Source organism: Bos indicus x Bos taurus, chromosome 10 (assembly GCF_003369695.1).
Source record: "Bos indicus x Bos taurus breed Angus x Brahman F1 hybrid chromosome 10, Bos_hybrid_MaternalHap_v2.0, whole genome shotgun sequence".
NCBI lineage: Eukaryota > Metazoa > Chordata > Mammalia > Artiodactyla > Bovidae > Bos > Bos indicus x Bos taurus.
In genome coordinates this window covers 24340192-24357717 of record NC_040085.1, presented here as the reverse complement: position 1 = coordinate 24357717, position 17526 = coordinate 24340192, and the positions used below count along the sequence as shown (strand labels likewise).

The 17526-nt window shown below is 41.0% G+C and overlaps 1 protein-coding gene and 1 long non-coding RNA gene across 6 annotated transcripts in view; one reads left to right on the top strand and one right to left on the bottom strand.

The window, feature by feature from the left end:
* The window catches only part of LOC113900057, a 136440-nt gene extending 127222 nt beyond the window's left edge, over positions 1–9218 (bottom strand). For both annotated transcript variants that reach the window (XR_003513055.1, XR_003513054.1), the window contains exons 1-2: positions 9107–9218; positions 8347–8413 (exon numbers count right to left, since the gene is read on the bottom strand). This is a non-coding gene — a long non-coding RNA (uncharacterized LOC113900057). The remainder of the gene's footprint in view (positions 1–8346; positions 8414–9106) is intronic.
* Positions 9219–9385: 167 nt separating this feature from the next.
* On the top strand, positions 9386–17310 carry ZNF770 (zinc finger protein 770). Of its 4 annotated transcripts, XM_027553479.1 has the most exons (3): positions 9396–9480; positions 12783–12963; positions 13966–17310. In XM_027553479.1, exon 3 carries the CDS (start codon positions 14022–14024, stop codon positions 16086–16088), a length of 2067 nt encoding a protein of 688 aa, XP_027409280.1. In that variant the 5' UTR covers positions 9396–9480; positions 12783–12963; positions 13966–14021; the 3' UTR covers positions 16089–17310. The 4 variants fall into 4 exon arrangements, with proteins under 4 accessions (XP_027409277.1, XP_027409280.1, XP_027409278.1 ...); XM_027553476.1 differs by lacking the exon at positions 12783–12963 and having other exon boundaries at positions 9386–9480; XM_027553477.1 differs by lacking the exon at positions 12783–12963 and having other exon boundaries at positions 9421–9508.
* Positions 17311–17526: the final 216 nt, after the last annotated feature.

Below are 17526 nucleotides of genomic sequence, written 5' to 3'. Positions count from 1 at the left end.
GAGCTTGCTCAAACTGATGTCTACTGAGTCAATGATGCCATCCAACTATCTCATCCTCTGTCGTCCCCTTCTCCTCCTGCCTTCAATCTTTCCCAGCATCAGGGTCTTTTCCAATAAGTCAGTTCTTCACATCAGGTGGCCAAAGTATTGAGCTTCAGCTTCAGCATCAGTCCATCCAATGAATATTCAGGACTGATTTCCTTTAGAATGGAGTGTTAGGCAGCTTACTAAGCAGTGCTGAGCATGACATTTGAAATTGTCACAGTCTCCTCTTCTCGTCCCCTGCAGGTGTTTCTCTGATTCTTCCATGTTCTGTTCAAGTGTCATCTGTGCAGTTGTGGGAGTCACAAGAGCCAGCCTTTCACCACCCTTTGCCTCTGCTGCTCCTTCTCTACTGTGAGGTACCAGAGAAATGCCAGACCCAGGCCATCCCATGCTCTGCTGCCCAGGAAAGTCCAATCCAGTTTGTGCATGATAGCCAAAGAGATCTTTGTAGAACATACCTAACCTTGTCACCCCCTTTAAAGGTCTTTATTATAGATGCCCACCATTTACCACATCCATACTCTTGGCTTGGCATAAAAGCCTCTTCCTGTCACAGCTCCAGTCCACTTTTCCAGTCTCCTCCTGACTCCTAACTCCCAACATACAAAATCTAGCCATATGGAAATGTCTCCAGTTTACTTAAAAGTTTTCTGTTAAGTATTCACTTAACAGAAACCCCAGAGACCACAAGTGTTTCAGAATTCATATTTTTTAATATTTTCAACAGGTAATCCCATGCTTCTGTGTGTGTGTGTGTGTGTGTGTGTGTGTTACATAACACCCCAGATTGTCTAAGGCATCAGCTCACTTCAAACACATGAATATTTCTGCAGCAAACCTAGAATATTCACATTAAGTGTATTAAGATCACAAGTGGCCTCAATCAGTTGGGTCTGGCTTTGCCACTGAGTCATTTCCCTTGGCTCCTCCAGATCTTTTCCACCTGCTCTGTGCCTAGAAAACTAACCTATCTGGGCTTCAGGCCCATACCCCATTGCCCCGGGATTCTAGCCAATGGGGAGCCCTGCAGGTTATCTGGAAACCTGGGGTGTTTCCTTCTCCTGAAGCACAGTCTCCTGGAGGCAGCTGTTCTTGAGGCAGTCTTATTCCCGTGACTCTTCCTTCTGGCCTCCAAGATCCACTCTCTCCTCTCGTCTCCTAGGATGTGTGTCTTGGTATTATCACAGCTCTGCTATCCCACTATCACATTCCCATCTCTTGTACCAGCACTCCACCCACACCTTTGAGGGAGTCTCCTTATTAAACCCTCTTTCAATGATCCCAATCTGAGAATACCATCTGTTTCCTGATGGATCTCTGACAAATGCTACACACCAATGCATTCAGATTGAGGCAGGTTTTCCTGCCTATGGATTAAGAAAAAGCTTTCAGCTTTTAAAACTTTCTGGACCTAATAATATAAGATATTGTAAACCCATCCATTTTACTGTTTCTTCGGTTTAATATATACTGCTACTTCTACCTGGAAAGCCCTTTTCTCCTTGTCCAACTAGCTAACTTCAATTTAGTCTTTATATGCCATGTGAACTTCCAGTGAACTTCAAGGGTGAACTAGCCATTGACCAATGCCCTGTAGACAACACCTCATCCAATAGTCCTGGACACTTGTAAAGTCCCTGGAATAGCCTTGGAAAACTTATGTGAGTTGGGGCTTGAAGGGAAAACCCCACTGAAGGAGGTGCTGGACTTACAAGTACTGTTACTGTTACATACATTAAACACATGATGAACAAAAGACTTAACATTTCTTAATATTATTGCATGATTCTAAAAACACTGGGTGAGCGCAGTCATAAACAGTTAAAATTTGCTGATTTTAAATTTCCCATTATTCACCCTCTTGTGCCAAAGACTCATGGACAAAACACAAATTTTTGAAAAATACTCGCCCTTAGCATGTGCAATGTACTCTGACATTTTCTAGCCTATTGTAGTCAATATCACTTTTTAAGAATATTGATCACACCCTAGAAACATGTCATACAATGCACAGTGTGAAAGACACCAAACAAAACAATATGCACTGACAAATGCTTCCAAACTTTGTCAAACAACCAAAAAATGTTAACTAAAATTGTAACCACACTTTAGTTTTTTGCCATTTCTACTTCCAGGTTGTTGCCCCCATCTTCAGAGTCCCTTGGACTGCAAGGAGATCCAACCAGTCCATCCTAAAGGAAATCAGTCCTGAATATTCACTGGAAGGACCGATGCTGAAGCTTCAATACTTTGGCCACCTGATGCCAAGAACTGATTCATGGGAAAAGACCATGATGCTGAGAAAGATTGAGGCGGGAGGATAAGGGTACAACAGAGGATAAGATGGTTGGATGGCATCACCGACTTAATGGACATGAGTTTGAGCAAGCTCTGGGAGTTGGTGATGGACAGGGAAGCCTGGCATGCTGCAGCCCATGGGGTCACAAAGAGTCAGACATGACTGAGCGACTGAGCTAAACTGACTCCCATTTTTAGTGATTTGCTCTCCTGAACAGAGCCCAGGAATTCCTGTCCTAAAGTTGGATGACATCTGGCTAGACCACATGACGTGTGCTGAGACAGAAACCAGAGCAGCAGGCAATCAGGGAGTTAGGATTGTCTTAGCCAATTTTGGAAATTTGGTCACCTTATCTGAGATTACATGTAAACTTAATTTTTTCAGTCTCTCAGGCAGCTTTTATTGTGTAATTTTAAAAGAATTTTTTTCCCTGTGTTGTTTAATGATTTGGATTAATTTTAAACAAGGGTTTAGGAAATGTGAGCTAGTGCCAAGAAAATGCGGATCAATTGTTGCTTCCCTAGAGAAAGTAGGGGTGCTTTTAATAATAGATTCTAGTAAAGTATCTATAATTCTTTTAGAACTTTAAAGGCAAAGCAAAATATGGGTTGGTAAAGGGATTTTGTGTGTATATGTAGACAATATACACAGGCTTGACTAAGAAAAAAACATTGTTCTAATTAGCCTATTGTTTGCACCAAGCAGGCATTCATTTAGATGTCCTTGAAAAAAAAAGGAGTTAATTATATGGACACTGCTTTATTTAGGATTAACATTGGCTACATGTGATAGAAATAGAAAACAGTGGTGGATAATAATCTTATATCAAATAAAATAGGTTTTAGCTCTCTTGTAAAAGACAAGAAGTAGGAAGTCCACAACTGGCATGGCTTGATGACCTGGTCCAAGGACCAGGATCCTTCTCTGCTGCCTACTACTGAGACTGTCAACACATAAAAATTCTAGACAGCCAGAATGAGGAAGGGAGGAGGAATGGCATGCCCCATTCCTTTAAGGTCCTTGCCCAGCAAATTACAGATAATTACAGACAAAATGTCCCCCATAGCCCCATTAAATGGAATATCATCACATGACTATACTTAGCTGCATGGAAGGTAAGGAAATGTAGACCAGATTTGTGGTCCAGATATTGTCCCAGGACAGTAAGATGAGCCAGGAAATTACAGCCAAGTGGGTGCATTGCAGTGGGGCCTTGTGCCCTTCTCTTTTACACCTTTCAAGTGTAAAAGCAATAGGCTACTGCTTCCTTTCTGCCTTCCAAATAGCATACAAAATGCTCCTTGTGAGGCTGACCAACCCCGAGTCTCTCAGGGAGGGGAATTCTGGGAAACATCTTATCCTGGTGGCTCAGATGGCAAAGAATCTGCCTGGAATGCAGGAGAACCAGGTTTGATCCCTGGGTGGGGAAGATCCCCTGGAGAAGGGAATGGCAACCCACTCCAGTGTTCTTGCCTAGAGAATCCCATGGACAGAGGAGCCTGGTGGACTACAGCCCATGAGGTCGCAAAGAGTCAGACACGACTGAGAGATGAACACTTTCACTTTCTTTAACTCAGGATTAGCTAAACTGACATTATACATATTCTCCAAAACCCTTCACTTGACTCTAACATAGCAGCAATAAATATCACTTAAAAATTCAAATCATACAATTTTTTCTTCTTAAAGCCTTCCAAATGCTTTCTCCTGCATCTAGAATAAAAACCACTCTTGACCATAGTTTACAAGGCTGCATAACATCTGACGCCTACCATTCTCTGAGCTCATTTCATCTTGCACTACTTCCTCCTTGAACACCATTCCTGAGCCACTAGCCTTCCACCTGCTCCTCAAATACATGGAGGTCTTTCTTGTCTTCATCTTCTCATGGCCTTCTTCTGTGTGTCTGTGTGTCTCTCTGTGCCCTTCCTTTTCTTAAAAGGCCAATCATCACTGGATTTAGGGTTTACCTTAAACCCAAGATAATTTCACATCAAAATCATTCATTACATCTGGAAAGACCCTATTTCCAAACAAAGTCCCATTCACAGGTTCCCAGGGTTAGGACTTGAACATACCTTTTCAGGGAACACAATGCACCTCATCACAAGGCTAATGAAAGGTTCCTACTATGCCTGCTTCTTTTGAGACAGGATCCTTCGGAGATCAGAACTTGGGACTGACTAGTAGGACCCTGACTAAATGCTACACGCCGCAAGAAATATAGACACTTTCAGGTTATGCAGAAAGGAGGAATTTTACATTCCCTGAACTATTAGAGGCATGACAGTTGGGGTATGGACAATAATTAACTGAAAGTTTGCAGAATCCAGAATTAGAAATTTACGTGATTGCAAAGCTTCCAATGCATCCCTTGGAGTATACTGGGTAGCTGAGTGCTTAACAATACTTTTGTTGTTTAGTCATTCAGTTTTGTCGGACTCTTTGTGACCCCATGGATGGTAGCCCACCAGGATCCTCTTCCATAGGATTCCCAGTCAAGTATACCGGAGTGGGTTGCCATTTCCTTCTCCAGGGGACCTTCCCAACCCAGGGACAGAATCTGGGTCTCTGCTTGGTAGAGGAATTCTTTACCTCTGACCCTCTGGAAGCCCCCTAACAATATGTGACAATGTGGTAAACTGTCTGGATTTGTAAGTTGGATTTTTGACAATTTAAGAGCTGAAAGGAGAAATGACCTTTGCAGTTGTGTTAAAACTTAAGCGGTTCTTGCCACAAAGCATCCATGTTGCTGTTGGAAAGCAGTCTGGAACACTCAGGCTTGCTGGAGAAAGTTGCTATTGGAGGATTTTAAAGCAAAACATTACAGGAGAAGCTCAGAATTTCCTGCAAAAATGTGAGCTACCCTTCCCACCCCTTGCTCTTAAAGAAGTTATCCAAGGGGAAGAAGAGAAGGAATGTTCAGGGTTAGAAATAAGGGCACACATCCAGCCATATAGGTACACATCAGCCCCTCAAGTTCAGGTTTCTAACTTCCAAAGCCCCCTGACTATGGGATAAGTGACTTCCTCACTTTGGGTTAGAGAACACACAAGAAAAAATCCCTGGGCCTTAAATCTGAACCATGACTACTGAATTTTTCTCCAGTTGGGAAGCCAGGTCCTAAACAAGAGATCAGTAATATCTCACATATTTGCCCCTGGAATCTAGCAGCCACTTCCCTGCTGCTTCCATGGTGGCTCAGACGGTAAAGAATCTGCCTGCAATGCAGGAGACCCGGGTTTCATCCCTTGGTTGGGAAGATCCCCTGGAGAAGGGAATAGCAACCCATTCCAGTATTTTTGCCTGGAGAATTTCATGGACAGAGGAGCCTGGCGGGTCATGGTCCATGGGGTTATGAAGAGTTGGACACAACTGAGTGACTATTTATTATTATTATCTAGAAGCCACTGAAGACAGCTTTAATATCCACAGCACCCCTTGGGGGTGGAGACTAAGAAGAAAAACACCTCCATATGTTCCAGTTCTTGTGAACATGGGCACTTTTTGGTGGAACGTGCTTGTGAGAAGAGGAGGGCACAGCAACTCACTCCAGTATTCTTGCCTGGAAAATCCCCGTGAACAGATGAGCCTGGCAGGCTATAATCCATAGTGTCACAAAGAGTTGGACACAACTGAGCAACTTAGCATGCACACGTGTTAGAACTGTCCTCCAGAAATTAAAATCCAGAGACAAGAGAAAGGTCTCAGTGTCAAGCTCTCCTGACCCCATATACAAAAAATCTTGGTAGCTACCACACCCCTGCCTTCCCTCCTTGGTTAGCCTCCACTCTGGTATTAAAATAGTTGGAGGGTCTCCAAAGTCATGAGGCTTCAATGGTCAGCCCTGACTTAAGGGTGAACAAATGTGGTCAAAGTCCTACACTGAGAATTCTGCCTGCTTTATGGTAACTCTAGAACCCCTATGCTACTGAATTTAAACTATAGAGAGTGCGGTGGGATGGTGCTACCTAACTAGACACAGAAATCCAATAGGCATTATCCACAATGGAGCTGTAGAAGAAAACTTCCAGCAACAATTTAGGAGATTGAGAACCAGCCTATGAGTTGGAGGTTGTTCAACTACTTTAAGTAAAATATCACTATACTATGTACTGTAATACTTCTGTATTTAAGTAAATACTATATTTAATATGGTATTTAATGCCATAATTAAATACCATATTTAATACTGTATTTAAATAAAATACCGGTTTGCTGTAAAATACCTTCTGATGCCAACTGACCACTCCCCAACCCCAGCATCAGTCACCCTTCCCTCAGAAATCATGTAGCAGAACATAAACAGACTGCAAATATTTTTCTTGAGGAAATACAAAATGAGGAGGAAACTGTAGTCACCAAGTCTTAGAAAGGGAGAGCTGTCTTTATTAGAAAAATTATTTGAAAAACACCAGTTCAAAAGGACATCTGCACCCAATGTTCAGTGCGCCATTGTTTACGAAAGCCAAGAGATGGAAGCAACCCAAGCATCCACCAAGAGATGAATGAATAAAGAAGATGTGGTATATGTACACAATGGAATATTACTCAGCCATAAAAGAATGAAATTTTGTCATTGTGACAACATGGATGGACCTGGAGGGAACAATACCTAGTGAAATAATTCATACAGGGAGAGAATAAAACTGTATCTCTTCAGTGATATGTAAAATCCAAAAAATAAAACAAATGAACAATTGTAACATAATGGAAACAGACTGACAGAAACAGAGAACAAATTAGTCATTACCAGAGGTCAGAGAAGGCAATGGCACCCCACTCCAGTACTCTTGCCTGGAAAATCCCATGGATGGAGGAGCCTGGAAGGCTGCAGTCCATGGGGTTGCTAAGAGTCAGATACGACTGAGCGATTTCACTTTCACTTTTCACTTTCATGCATTGGAGAAGGCAATGGCACCCCACTCCAGTACTCTTGCCTGGAAAATCCCATGGACTGAGGAGCCTGGAAGGCTGCAGTCTATGGGGTCACTGAGAGTCGGACACGACTGAGCAACTTCACTTTTACTTTTCACTTTCATGCATTGGAGAAGGAAATGGCAACCCACTCCAGTGTTCTTGCCTGGAGAATCCCAGAGATGGAGGAGCCTGGTGGGCTGCCGTCTATGGGGTCGCACAAAGTCAGACATGACTGAAGTGACTTAGTAGTAGTAGTAGTAGTAGTAGTAGAGGTGGGAGGGGTGGAAAGTGAAGGGGATAAGAGGTACAAACTACTAGGTATAAAATAAGTAAGTTACAAGGATGCAATATACAACACTGGGAACGTAGTCAATATTTTACAATAGCTTTGTATGGAGTATAATCGTATCATATTTGTCTCTGTTCACATCTCGGCTATTCAATGAACTCTTCCAGATGACTCTTATTCACAGTAATTTCTCCCTTTTTTACATAGAAGTTTTTTGAAATAGCTCTCATGGTAAATGGGGGAGGTGACGAGACAAGGTATATGACCTTGGAGAACAGCCCATCCACTTGTGTTCCACACTCCATATTTCTCAGGTTGTTGGTGCAAAGGCCTATCTGTTTTTGCAAGTAATGCACCTTTCATTGGTCCCCAACCTCGGGTAATAGTCTCTCATGATATTTAGATCTCTCCTAAAGACTTATATGGTTGGTGATGGATGCAATTATTTCCTTAATTTGACTGAGCTGAGCTTCCAAGAGAAGCTGCAGAAGCAAGCAAGTCTGGACAATCCACATCCCCACCCTGGGATCAGCACTCAGGACACATAAAGCTCTTCCTCTCTGCTTGTGTTGGAAGTTAAGGGCTTCAATCTTCCCAAATGTGATTCTTCCAAGGTTGCTTCCTGAGAAGCAAAAGCTTTTTCCTATTATCATTTCCCCATGTTACATCAAAAATAAGAGACTTTTCATTGGCCCAATGTCTCCCTTTTTAAATAGAAGTGCATATACCAACATCAGAAATAACAATTTTTGTTTGCAATGGCTCTTGAAAAGTAATATAAAAAGATACTCACAGGTGAAAAACGTGCTTCTTAGTTCTCATTTCCTCGCCTCTTAAGCTGAGACAGTTACAATCAGAACCTGCAAAAGCCACAAAAAATTCTCCTCTGATGTCTTTTGTACTTAAAATTTTCAATAGATACTCAAGCATCTTAGTAATAATGTGCCACCCTAGTTTGCAACTACACTACAACACGTATTCCTTAATTGTGCCTACATAATGTTGGGATATCTACAATTTGAGAGACAGTACTGAATTAAAAGGACTACCTGTGTTCAAATCCCACTGCCATCATTTATCAGCTGTGCGAAATTCAGCTCCTTAACGTCTCGGTCTCATTTTCCTCATTTTACAATGGGATTACTTTTACTTCATAAATTTGTTGTATTTAAAATAAAAATAGTAACTAATAAATGATAATGGTTATTTGGGGGGTTATTATGCACCGGGCATTCCATTGAGCATTTTACATCCATTTCATCTGTCAAATCTGAAGAAACTAACACTCTGAGCACAGGTCTTCGTACATTGCAGACGACCCGAAATACATTGAAGGAATGCTCAAAGAAGCTAAAAGAGTCCGCTGCTAGCAGGATATTAGCAGAGCCGAGAGTGAAGCCCAGGTTCCCTGACCCCTGCGCTGTACTCTGACGACGTGCAGAGTACCCAGGACAGTGAAGGCACAGAAAGTTCTGACACATGGCGTGTTATCACCGGCCCTTTTCTCTCGCATTTTAGAGGACTAGAAGAGTGGGCTTTGAACACGGGCTCACCAGCTTCCAGTAGAGCCTTGAGCCCACCGGTCAAGGCTATGTGGTTTTCCTAGTCAAGCATTGAACTGAAACGGAAAATACACCTTCTTAACTCTGTTCGCTTCCCCCTACAACTGCAGTGCCGGGTGAGCAGCGCCGAGGTTGGAAACATCCCTGGAGCCGCATTTCACCGTAAGACTTCCAGGCAAGCCCAAGCGACTGCGGCCCTGGGCTGGTGGGGAGCCTGTTTCCAGTCGGACCGTGTCCCGAGGCTCTCCCGAATCCTGCGCCTGCGCACTCAGCCCATCTCCGTGCCGGCCCCGAGGACGTGCGCACGCTGCCTTTGCGGCTCCTGGCCCCGAGATGCGCGGCTCCCGGGCCCGTGACAGCTGCAGGTGCGTGAGGAAGATTTCAGGAATTCAGGTGTGAGGTGGAGCGACCCACGGGAAAGGTCGGGCCTGCCTCAGTCCCTCCAAGGTGCCCGGGGACCCAGAACGGGGGAGCCAGGAACTCAGCTCATTTGATTTTCTCGTTTCTCCAGCTCCTGACCGTCTCCTGGGGAGCAGGAATCTCTGAAAGGAAAATGCAAAAAGCATACTTTCCCGTGCAGTGAATCGTATCACATGTGGCATTCCCTCCCCGCGCCCCACCGTGGCCAAAGCAGTTTTCACCCTTGCCTTGCCTTTCCTGCTGTGGGGTTTTGCAGTCTCTGGACTCTCGTTCGACTCCTAGGTGCTTACTGGTTGTGGACGATTAAGGCGAGGGCCAGTTGTGAGGGCCCTGTGTCCTCTGCAACACCTCCCCCCACCAACCCCAGGAGAAAGAGGTGATGGTTCAAGGGCAAGAGAGTGGGCCAAGGGAAGTAGAGCAGAAGCTACAAAGAGGGAAAGTCCGTAATAAATGTCGCCAAAGATTATTCCCTAACTGAAAGTTCTCAAGTTTTTCTCAGTTCTTGTGTTTCTTGTTCAATGATTTTTATGATGTCCTCACTTCCTTTTAATGGTGCTGTTTGAGACGGGAAAGCCAGTAGGCTTTCAGCCTTAAAAGTTGCGTTGGAATTTTTTGAGATCAGTTTTTTCAGTCTTCCAACTGTAAGAGTGTTTTGCTGTTGTCAGGATAATGTTGGGGTTGAACCATTGAGATTTGCCGTTTTTTATTTTTACTTGAGTCTAGGAAAAATTACACAGTGTTGGTTTGTCTTTTAAAATATTATCGACCAAAAAAAAAAAAAAAATCAGTTGAGAACACAAGATCCAGTTGAAGTGGGATTTGGAGTTCTAGCAAATTAACGTGCATGTGCTTAAGTACACGTGGGACTGCACTTGGAGCTTGGGGATCCCTGAGCTGTCACGTATAAATAGCAGATGAGATCACTGCTTGCCACCAATGATTCTAACAATATAGAGCTTCCAGTCAGTGCTTTCCACATGGCGTGGATGCAAGTGACAATAGGCTCCAGTCTTAGGGTTAGTGTTAGGTGATAATCCATGGTCTCTTTTTGGCACGGTAACTATAGGCAGTCAGTTCCTGGTATAATCAGAAATGGTTGCCATGTGTGTAGTTCTAGTGTGGCATTTTTTGCCAGTGATCCAAAGAAACTATTAAAGGAAAGAAGAAATACACAATAGGAGTGGAGGAACCTGGCTTCAAGCCAGAATAGTACGTGTGATCTTTCAGGCCCAACCGTAGACAATTTCGTGGCTTTGCCTGGGTGGCCTCATCAGGGGAAGCTGCTCTTGCAACACTGGACTTGTGCATGGCCAGTGCACTGCAGTTTTGTGGAGGGAATTGCAGTTGAGGACACACCAGTTCCCTCCCACTAGCCATGCTCATATTCTTCTGCATTCCTGGTTCAGGTACCTCCATTCTGAGGCCCAGGTACTTCCCAATTGCCTCCACCAATACCTCCCTTATTGCCAAGGGAGGGAATGTGGAAGGGGTACCCTTGACTGAGGTACTTTTCTCCATTTTGACTCAGGATCTTTCTACTTATAGCCCTTCCTTCCTCCTCCCCTGGCTCACGGGTCCATAAAGAGCCAGTGGCCTTTTTTTTCAGCCTTCTCCCCTGGGATATGACTGTGTGCACTGTTTTGTTTAATTGACCACTGGGTGACCAGTACTTTTTTGTTTAATTGACCACTGGGTGACCAGTACTTTTTTAGCCTCTTGCTTGCACTGTTGCATAAGTGAATAAAGATTTGATAATTACTTGCAGTTTGGCTCATTGTCCTAATTGACACCTCAACACCTGATTACTTGACAGGAATTAAATAAATTGCCAAATTTGGGGCAATTCACCTAACTGTAATCTTCATAACTGCTGCTGTGTTAGCACTTTAGGGATTTGGAGGCTGTTCACCTGTAATTTCTCTTAACTCAGTATTGTGAAAATGCATACTAATAGTATCAACAGCTGATTGTTGCTAACATGGATATGTGGGTTATAGGGTGTATTTTATAAATTAATAGAGTGGCTTGCAGTCAGAATATTTTGTGTGTCATATTACCTTTGACCTCTAATTAAATTTTTTGATAATATTTTGGGGTTATTTGGGTCAATTGAAGAAAATTAGTAATCCTTAGAAATTCCTGTCTTGTCCTATGGACCCCAGTCTTACCTAATGGATTACTTGGCCACTTTTGGATAAAGTGATTGATTTGTTGTGGGTTCCTTTGTCTCCTGTGTGAAGAAATATGCAAGAGAACAAGTTTCACAAAGTTTGTCTCTTCCTATAGAAGTTTCACAAAAACACTGTCCTTACCATATGTTATGCAATCTGATATTTTCTAATCTATTTTATTAAACAAAAATGCAGATCATGACCCATTAAATTTATTTCATAATCCATTAATGGATAGTGACTTGGAGATTGAAGGACACTATGTTAAAAAAACTAGTAGAAGATAATTTGCTCAATAAATGATTTTTTTCCTATTTTTAAATCAGATTGCTGACGAGCACTACAGTGGGTGTGTTTGAGATTTTGTGTTTAAGGTGTTTTCTAGACATCTTAAACACAAAAGCGGTAATAGTACACAGCACATATGCCAGATTGTCACTGAAAATGAAAGTGAATGTTGCTTGGTTGTATCAGACCCTTTGTGACCCCATGGACTGTAGCCCACCAAGCTCCTCTGTCCATGGAATTCTCCAGGCAAAAATACTGGAGTGGGGTGCTATTCCCTTCTCCAGGGGATCTTCCCAACCCAGGGATCAAACCCAAGTCTCCTGCATGGCAGGCAGATTCTTTACTGTCTGAGCCACCAGGGAAGCTCAGATATTCACTAAATCAGCTGACAAAAAAAACAGGGAGTCTCCTGTAGGCTTATCAACTCTCTTATCTCAACCAGAAGATTCACTTTTAGGATGAGAGAGCTGGAACACCTTTTTTAAATCTCTGACTTCCTTATTTAAAGAAAAGGGATTAGTAGAAGAAGGATAAGAAGAAAATTGGCTTTTCAGATACAATATATGGTATAAAATGGTTGTGAAAGTTCCTCATAAGCTTTTGCATGTGTCCCATAGAGGCATATTAGGGAAAGTGTTGTTTATCTTTTTAATAACTCTTAAGACCAAAATGACCTTTTAATTATATTGCCTGAAAGTGAATTGTACTCAACCTGCAATTACTGAGCCATAGATAAATACGTAAGTAGCCACTGTGTCAATCTTATTGCCTCTATGCTTGTCTTTTAGGACTTCTACAACAAAGTGGAAAGGAGGAATAAAAAGAACTATACATTTAGTGTGTTTATCTCTTAGTTGCTGCTGCTGCTACTGCTAAGTCGCTTCAGTCGTGTCTGACTTTGTGCGACCCCATAGACGGCAGCCCACCAGGCTCCCCTGTTGCTGGGATTCTCCAGGCAAGAATGCTGGAGTAGGTTGCCATTTCTTCTCCAATGCATGAAAGTGAAAAGTGAAAGTGAAGTCGCTCAGTCGTGTCCGACTCTTAGTGACCCCATGGACTGCAGCCTACCAGGCTCCTCCGCCCATGGGATTTTCCAGGCAAGAGTACTGGAGTGGGGTGCCATTGCCTTCTCCGATCTCTTAGTTAGAAACCCTAAAAATATTAAGTAGATTAAGTTTTTAAGTTTGATTAGTGTTGAGCTAAATAATACCTTACATTTATATACCGCTTTAGTTTTCCAGCACCTTCAGATGCATCATCTCCATTGATTCTCACAACAGTGATGTGGTAGGCAGGCCAGGAGGCACTTTGCCTGACTTAGAGCTGAGGAGTCTATATATTTCCTTCTCCTTGCCACCAAGATCATATGGTAGCAAATCCAGGACTAAAATTCAGATTTCCTGGAACATTTTCTTCCAGTTGCCTGTGTTATCTTTGTTGGTCCAAAGAAGTAATTAAGAGTAAATATTACTAACGATGTGGCTAAGAATTTTGATAACGGAAACATTCCATTCTCAGATCATATCCAAGGAGTGTTATAATTGAATGCAGATATGTCTTGTCTTATTTTTAGTATTATATTTCTTATAGTGTTTACCTTTCTAGTCCAATTTTTGAAAATGGCAAATCTACTTAATAGTGAACTAAGAAAATTGGAATTAAAAGGTCTAATTAATGTTAAGAAATCCAACTCAGTCTCTTTAATGTATTATCTCAACTAATTAGAAATACAGCTTAAAATTATATACATTTTTAAGTATTTCTTTTGAAGACTCCTTATTTCTCTATATGTGTGAAATTTGTTTAATGATTCTAAAGTATCTAAAATGGTTATTAACTTACTGTTAAACACAGGAAAATTTGAGGTTCCCTATTTCCTTTAATATCTTTAGCCAAAGGGCATTTTAAATTATTTCTTTTCACATAAATAAGTAATTTTTAAATTAATACATTTTTATTTTTAATTTTTAGACATCTATGGAGTTTAAGAACACTATGGAGCTCATCAGAGTGTATCACCGAAGAATATGATGGCTGAAAACAATTTTAAAATGCTAAAGATTCAGCAGTGTGTAGCAGCAGCCAACAAGCTACCTAGAAACAGGCCATATATATGCAATATTTGCTTCAAGCATTTTGAAACACCATCAAAATTAGCTAGGCATTATCTCATTCATACTGGTCAGAAGCCATTTGAATGTGATGTGTGTCATAAAACCTTTAGGCAACTAGTTCACCTGGAAAGACATCAACTAACTCATAATCTGCCTTTTAAATGTAGTATTTGTCAACGCCACTTTAAGAATCTGAAGACATTTGTGAAGCACCAACAGCTTCACGATGAAACATACCAGAATGATGTTAAACAGGTCAGAAGATTGTTGGAGGCCAAGCAAGAAAAGCCAGTGTATGGAATGTATCATACTTTTACCCCAGAGGAGAGATGGGCATTACACCCATGCTCCAAGTCTGATCCTTCAAAGAAAAAAAAGGATATTCATGCATGTACAATCTGTGGCAAGATGTTTCCATCACAATCAAAACTTGATAGGCATGCTCTAATTCATACTGGTCAGAGGCCTTTTAAATGTGTCCTGTGCAGTAAGTCTTTTCGACAGTCAACTCACTTAAAAATCCACCAACTCACACATTCAGAAGAAAGACCTTTTCAGTGTTGTTTTTGTCAAAAAGGATTTAAGATTCAAAGCAAACTTTTGAAGCATAAACAAATCCATACCAGGAATAAAACTTTTCAGACTCTTTCATTAAAGGTGAAGAGTTCAGAATCATGTTCCCTGCCTAATAAATTAAATGCAAAGCAGGATGGCTTTGAAAATGGTAATATAGGTGCATCTGAAGAGAATAATCAACTTGATGTCCACTCTGTTTATATTGTCCCTTTTCAATGTCCTGAGTGTGAAGAATGTTTTGAATCAGAGCAGATTCTCAAAGGACACAAGTGTTTTCCTGCCAGAAGTGGCAAAATTCCAAGCAAGCTCAAAAGCAGCTACAACTATAAAACCATTGTTAAAAAAATCTTGGCTAAGCTTAAACGTGCTGGGGGTAAGAAATTAGATAATTTTCAAGCTGATAAAAAAGTATTTAAAAACACTTTCATGAAAAACCATGATCTTATTTCTGGTGAGCAGAGGCCTGAACAGACCCAGAGAACATGTCTGAGTTCTCTTGGCAAGCATGGAACATATAAGACAGTTGGCAATAAAAAGAAAACATTGACTTTGCCATTTTCTTGGCAAAAGCACTGCCAGACCCAAAATGTGGGGAAAAATGTAAAAGGTATTCTTACACCAGAAAACATGTTAACTATGGATAATCCTGTGCATAAAAAAGACATATCTATCTATGGTTCATCAGGTGAGGAATTCTTTGAAAACTGTCAAGTGCTCCAGTGTGGCTTTTCAGTTCCAAGTGGAAACATACATACTGGACATAAGATGTGTCCTTGTGACAAATGTGAGAAAGTGTTTCCTTCTGTTTCTAAACTACAAAGACACTATTTAATTCATACTGGACAGAGGCCTTTCGGCTGTAATGTTTGTGGGAAATCTTTTAGACAGTCAGCTCACTTGAAAAGACATAAACTAACTCATATTGATAAGCTTCCCTATAGAAAATCTCTTTGCCAAGTGGAATTGGAAAATTTTAACAAACTTCTCATTCACCAGGGTGATAATGTTAGCTACAGTGCTTCCCAACAATGTCAGACTCTTGGTTTTCAAAAATACAAGGTCTCAGAGTCAGATCAAATGTCAGAAATAAAAGTGAAGGCAGAATCAGAGGATTTCATTCTTGGTGCCCCCTGTAGGAGCAGAGAGCCCTATCTCTCTAGCACACTTCTGGAATCAGAGCAGAACCATCATAGTCATTGTAGTTATTCAGGGCGTGCGGAGAGGAATGATGGCCTTCTTTACCAATGCAGTGTTTGTTCTAAAAGTTTTAGATCCCCATCTAAACTAGAAAGGCACTATCTAATTCATGCAGGGCAGAAACCATTTGAATGCTCAGTTTGTGGCAAAACATTCAGACAGGCTCCTCACTGGAAGAGACATCAACTTACTCACTTTAAGGAATGACCACAAGAGAAAATGGATATCCTAAATTCAGTTATGAAACTGACAGAACCACTGATACGTTTGTGGTGTCTCTGGTGACCTTGTTCTTTAGCCTGTTATCATTTAAAATGTATTTTTATCAAAAGGCCTACATTAGATTGAATTACTTCATAAGCAGTTGCTTGTCCTGCATACTAAGAGGTAAGATACATAGGCATTTAATACAGTGTTTTAGGAGCAGCCAAATTAATTTTTAGAGGGGAAAATATGATTTGATGTCATAAAGCAAGCATTTATTTTAACATACACTTTGGCTGTATTGAAAATGTTATAAATCCATCATGGTACAAATAATTCAGCCTCATTTTTGAAGGAATTATTCCTTAAGACATATGATCTCCTTTTATATATACTCAAAAGACAGGCAAAAATTGGTTTTTTGGCTGCAGCAGATAGCATGACTAGATTTCATTTATTTCATAGATTTTAGGTCTATGGTTCAAATTCCCTTGGAAAATTTTTTCTTACAAGCTGAAAAATGTAAAGCCAATAAAAGTGAAGGTAGATGAGAAGATAATAACATTTTCATTGGTCTTTTCCAAGCTATTTATTCTTAGGACTCTGGTAACTTCACCTCCTGTTCTATAGGAGATTGGTGGTTTTTTGTTTGTTTGTTTTGCTCAGCCTGCTGTTTTTCCCTCCAAAATTTAAAAGGAAGAAAGAGCCTAGTATGTACCACTGTACATTTACCATGTTTACTCATTAAATATAGTGTTCAAGTGCCATAATCTTTTTGTTGATGTGAATGCAGTGTCATCTTTTCAGAGGAATGAATGTAAGTCATCTACATACTTTTTCATAATTGATACCAGTCGACTTAAGGCTCACTTGTAGATTCCATCTCCACAAGACTTTTACTTTCTTTTAATACCTCTTTAATTGAGTGATTCTATGACTTAACTAAATCTGTTAAATTTAATCAAATGGCAGTGACTAGATCTAGTTTTTATTCCTGTTTTTTGCAAGATTCTAATGCTAAACAATGTTATTTTGATCATTAGTGAATTGTTATTTTAATTGATAAAGTAATCTTGTACAGAAATAAGATCTTTATGGAATTGAGAGTGTCATTCTAAACAGTTCTGTCATGATTTGGGAAATATGTAATCAAACTGTAAAAGAGTTATAGTCACATTATCCTTCATATTTGCCATTTTAAATAAAAAATCCTTCAGTCAGTTCAGTTGCTCAGTCGTGTCCGACTCTTTGCAACCCTATGGACTGCAACACGCCAGGCTTCCCTGTCAATCACCAACTCCCGGAGCTTGCTCAAACTCATGTCTGTTGAGTCAGTGATGCCATCTAACCATCTCATCCTCTGTCATCCCCTTTTCCTCCTGCCTTCAATCCCTCCCAGCATCAGGGTCTTTTCCAGTGAGTCAGTTCTTTGCATCAGGTG